The sequence below is a fragment of the Seriola lalandi genome, unplaced genomic scaffold (assembly GCF_002814215.2).
Source record: "Seriola lalandi dorsalis isolate HSWRI2012SDOR001 ecotype SW California unplaced genomic scaffold, Sedor1 jcf7180002054569, whole genome shotgun sequence".
NCBI classification, from domain to species: domain Eukaryota; kingdom Metazoa; phylum Chordata; class Actinopteri; order Carangiformes; family Carangidae; genus Seriola; species Seriola lalandi.
In genome coordinates, this window is record NW_019525122.1 from 570,798 (window position 1) to 575,471 (window position 4,674).

The following is a 4,674-nucleotide window of genomic DNA, read 5'->3' on the forward strand; positions in this document are numbered from 1 at the left end:
ATCTCTCAACCTCCCTCCCACCCTTCCTTCATCTTCCTCTCTTCTCCACAGGAGGCAAGTCAAAAAAGGGCCTGGCAGCAGCCTATGGCAAAGGCTGGCCTGGAGGTGTGTGGGAGGAAGGAGGAGGTAGCGGTGGTGGTGGGGGAGGAGGAGGAGGAGGAAGTGGAGTAGCTGTGGGGATGGTAGCAGGAGCAGGAGGAAGAGGGGGGAAGGAGGCCAGGGAGATGTACCTCATCCAGTTCCCCGGGGATGAAGAGGATGAAGGAGGGATGGCGGAGGACGAGGCAGGGGAGGGCAGCCTCAGCGGTGAGGGGGAGGAGACGGCCAACATCAAAGAGGAGGTGAGGGAGACGGGCTTTCTCAGAGGAGGAGGAGGAGGAGTAGGAGGAGAAAGTGGCAAATCATCTCTGCACTGCTCAGCGGCTTCATATAGAATGAAAAAGAACATTGACAAGAAAAGAGAGCGATAATACAGGAAGACAGAGAGAGTTTTGCTTGTGTTTTTGAGCCATCAAATCACTGCGGAGATGTAGTGGATAAAGGGAAGGCTGTTGATTTGATATTTAGCTTCCAGAGGGGCCTGTTGAGTAGGGCTCTCCACATCTCAAGTACAGTGAGCTTTTAGGTAGGAATACTACTGGTAGAGGTGAAAAGCTGTTTGCTATTCCACCACATGACCACTTGGCAGGGCACAGATCCACTCTTCACTTCTCTTCTATTTGAATATTCATAGCATGCAGTATGTGTTATTACTGTCGCTGTTAAGTCTTTCAAGGTGTTTGATGGCTACTAAAATGGCTTGAAGGAAATATAACCCTCAACATATGAATTGGTAGAGTCATGTGGCTATGATGAGTGTTGCGCATAAGTTAACAAACTATTTTGAAAAAAGCATTTATGAATTTATCAATAAACGGTGTATACTGCCTGGTTTCAGTTGTTTATCCTATAACTGTGTTTCTTTTTGCAGTTTCCTCAAACAGAGGGCTATCAACCTGCCTCTCTCCAGCTAATCAAGGAGGCTTTGAAGATGGACCCATCCAATCAGAAGCTTCACACTGGTTCCAGAGCTCAAAGCGACGGTAATCAGCCCAGGCCATACATACAATTTAGGGAGGGGAAGTTAGAGAAATGTTCAGAGACCAATAGTTTAAAAGAAAGTGGTGATTGCTCACGTCAGCTTTTTCACACTCTCCTTTATATCTCCTCCTCCTCCCTCTGTCTCTACTCAGGAGACCTGTCAGATCATCCCCCGACCCTTCATCCAGGAGAGACGGCGGAGGAGGACTGGGAGGCTGGCTCAGAAGAGCCATCAGAGGGCGGCATGACCATGGATGAACTGAGGGGTCTGGAGTCCGCGCTGAGGGCTGAGAGAGGTCGCGAGCAGGCTGCCATGACAGCTTCCCAGCCTGTCAGCCCTGAGGTAGTGCAAGGCAGCGAGATCAGCTTGGCCCCCAAGTACATAGGTCTTGATGGTATGGAGCAGGATGGAGAGCTGGAGCCTCAGCCGCCCACCCTTCAGAGAGAAGACCAGGTAGGGCAAGGCATGGTAAAGGACAGTGTGAGGGCTGGAGTGGTTGGGGGAGGAGAGCTGAGGTTAGGCTGGTCGAAGAAGTTGAGAGAGGGCGACTCGGTCACAGTTATGACTGCAGACGAAGGGATGGAGCAGGGAGAGACAGAGCCCCTGTCCCACTTGTCGGCTCCTGGGAGTGTCGAAGAAAGTGGAGGGGAAGAGGAGGGTGTCGGGGACCTGCTCCACTTCTGCCCACAGTGCGGAGGAGGCTTCACCTCAGAGGCTGAGCTGGAGGAGCATCCCTGTCCACTAGGAGGCGCCCATTTACAGAGCAGCGGAGGAGAGGACAGTCTTTTTCCTTGTACCCACTGTGGCAACACATTCAGCCACGCCTGGGCTCTGAAGAACCACGAGTGCGCCTGCGCTGCTGAACGGCCGCACTGCTGCGAGATCTGCGGGAAGCGCTTCACACACTCTCGCTCACTGGAACGGCATCATCTAGTGCACACAGGCGAGAGGCCTCACCGGTGCCCGCAGTGTGGACGCAGCTTCAGTCGTCTGGGCAACTTGGAACGGCACCAGCGGATCCACACAGGTGAACGTCCATACGGGTGTGAAGCGTGTGGAAAACGCTTCAGTCGCGTGGAGTACTTAAAGAGACACCAACTCATACACAACAGTGAAAAGGCCCCACTCCAGTGCTCCAACTGTGGAAGAGGCTTTAGTGATGTGGAGCAACTGAAAAACCACCAGTGTTTTTAGAGTCCCTCCTTCAAATATCTGACAGAACTGGAAAAAAGAAAGAGCTGGTCTTTAATTGAATGTGGCAGAATTTAGGTGATGAATGTGAATGGCACAATTTTATTCTCTGTGTTTCAGAGTTGCCTTTCTTACACTCTGACTTGATGAGAAGTTAAATTGACTTGAAGGTAAGGAAGCAGATGTGTGTGTGGATGATTTTTGTTGAGTAAGACAATTGAGGAAGACAGCTGTACATGGTGTTTCTCTGTAGGAGGAGAAATAAACTCAATCTCAGACGTCCAGCAATTTTAATTGGAGGTGTTCTCATTTTTATGTAAAAAGCTTGTACTTATTTATGATGATCAATAAATTGTACATTTTTATCTTTTTATCAGTAATTCACTCATGTTAAATCTGAGCTAGGACCTTGTGTGTTTCTCTGACAATATCATTGACAGCTTGGTGTTTTGTATGTTTGTGTTTTGATCATATCATTGAGAAATAAATATTTCAAGGCCATTCACACATTTCAGTCTTGATTTATTGGACAATGATGGGCTTTGTGAACATGATACAAGATGACATTGATCAAAATTGCAAGATCATATTCATCAAAAATATTCATTTCCAACCATCATGAGACAAGACAATATTTTGATCAAACATTTATTAAGCAATTAAGCAGTGGGGGAGTTTTTATAAGATTTTGAGGCTGACCACACACTAGGGGGTGCTGTGCTGGACTTGGTGACTGTTGGACACCCGTAAGCTAAGTTAACTAACTTCTGCTTAAAGCTTGTCATCCATTTCCTTACACTGCCCATCAAACAGACTGACGATTGGCATTCCCGGCCTATCTTTCAGGATTCTCTCTAAGCTATTCAAGGACATCCGCGTCACATGAAAGCCGTCTATACGGACCCCCACCGTGTCACCGGCTGGCTTTACTTTAAGATTGCTTCCCACTGCAGCATATGTGGGGAAAAATGACTGACACTCAGGAAGGTTTTGTGTGTGATCTGGGCAGCAGTAGGCAGACCACAGGTAATCAGGAACAGACACCCTGCTGTTCATCCATTTATTTCCAGGCAGGACTCCGGTGATCACATACATCTGCCCTTTGCAGCACTTGTTGAATTCACTCAACACCTCTTCCTCCAGTTCTCTCCAGGGACCACTATTGGAGCCTTCCCACTGAGGGACAATGTTTGTCAAGGTGTAGGTGGCCTTACGGTCATCCAGTGAGTGCTGGTGCATGCTGGGGGTGAGATGGCCCCTGGTGTAGAGGCTCCCCCTGTAGTCCTCAAGCACTGCCTGGCTAGTTTTCACATTGTTGTCTGGGTTCAAGTTGAGTTCTTGCATGGATGGATTACCTTTTATATTTGCCAGCTTATTGACAAAGAGAGAAAACAATATTACTTTTTATTTATTCATTTGTGACAGAACCATTAAGAATTATTCCATTTGAACTGGCATGCACTGATTTACTTATCATGTTAAAGATGTGATTTGTTTGGGGGTACTAACTGTAACTGTTTGATATATTAGTTACATGGTTTATACACTTCTGGTTTTCTGATTTTTTTTCTAAAATGATACAATGCCCTTATTGGTATATTTAGTAAAGTAAAATGTTTAGTGATCACACTCATACATATTGTCTTGGTTTGCATTTGAATATTTATCCACTCCAAAAATGATAATGTTATGTGTTTCATAGAAAATTAACTATCACTGTGTAACATTTTGATGGGTTATGTTCAGACAAAATAAAAGACTTTGCGACTTTCACTTCTAAATGAGCAGGCTGTGTGGGCCAATGACAGTATTTTTACTGCCCACATCTTACCTGTGGTTCATACATCCAGGTTTCATCATCCCTTCCACCGTCTGGAGAGCTGAGTATGTATGCAGAGTACAGTGCTGAACGACGAGCACGGTCATACAGGGTGGCAAAGCGGTACTTGTTGTTGTAGCGCTGGCATATTGGCTGATAATCATTTCCGGTGATACCTGTTGGTGGAGTGTCCATATAAAAGAATTGTTTACAGTTGGAAAAGTCATTGACGACCTCTCCGAGGACCAGGCCACCAAACCAGGGTAGGAGAAGAAGCAGAGCTCCTGTGGAGAATTGCAGCATCTTCCTTTGAGACATCCTGCAGTACAGCAGAGAACTGATGGTAGGCTTTGTAGGTTACCTGTGATGGAGAAAGACATGCCTATTAGACAGTGAACACAGTTTGTCCAAGAACTCAGACAAGAAACTTGTAAACCTCTTACCACAAAATTTTTCTCCACGTTGAGCACGTTGAGTGGTGCCTATTTCTAGGCTGATGATAAAACTCATGCAGGTCTCCAGTTAAATACTCTTTGTTCAGCTCCTGGGGTGGGTGGTGTGTGACCACAGTGACACAACTTCT

The 4,674-nt window shown here is 46.6% G+C and overlaps 2 protein-coding genes across 3 annotated transcripts in view; one reads left to right on the forward strand and one right to left on the reverse strand.

The window, feature by feature from the left end:
• The window catches only part of LOC111662777 (uncharacterized), a 5,106-nt gene extending 2,333 nt beyond the window's left edge, over positions 1 to 2,773 (forward strand). For both annotated transcript variants that reach the window (XM_023416753.2, XM_023416752.2), the window contains exons 3-5: positions 52 to 341; positions 971 to 1,082; positions 1,233 to 2,773. In XM_023416753.2, the coding sequence (XP_023272521.1) occupies positions 52 to 341; positions 971 to 1,082; positions 1,233 to 2,275 (1,445 nt within the window). In that variant the 3' untranslated portion in view covers positions 2,276 to 2,773. The remainder of the gene's footprint in view (positions 1 to 51; positions 342 to 970; positions 1,083 to 1,232) is intronic.
• Positions 2,774 to 2,777: 4 nt separating this feature from the next.
• LOC111662784 (endonuclease domain-containing 1 protein-like) lies at positions 2,778 to 4,630 on the reverse strand. Its single transcript, XM_023416760.2, has 3 exons — positions 4,535 to 4,630; positions 4,104 to 4,452; positions 2,778 to 3,643 (listed from the first exon to the last, which is right to left on the reverse strand). Exons 2-3 carry the CDS (start codon positions 4,407 to 4,409, stop codon positions 3,044 to 3,046), a joined length of 906 nt encoding a protein of 301 aa, XP_023272528.1. The 5' UTR covers positions 4,410 to 4,452; positions 4,535 to 4,630; the 3' UTR covers positions 2,778 to 3,043.
• Between the last annotated feature and the right edge of the window lie 44 nt (positions 4,631 to 4,674).

Coding starts and splice junctions, on each gene's coding strand:
- LOC111662784 (XM_023416760.2), bottom strand. CDS start 4,409: ATGTCTCAAAGGAAGATGCTGCAATTCTCCACAGGAGCTCTGCTTCTT. Junction 3,644..4,103: donor CCTGGATGTATGAACCACAG/GTAAGATGTGGG, acceptor TTTGTCAATAAG/CTGGCAAATATAAAAGGTAA.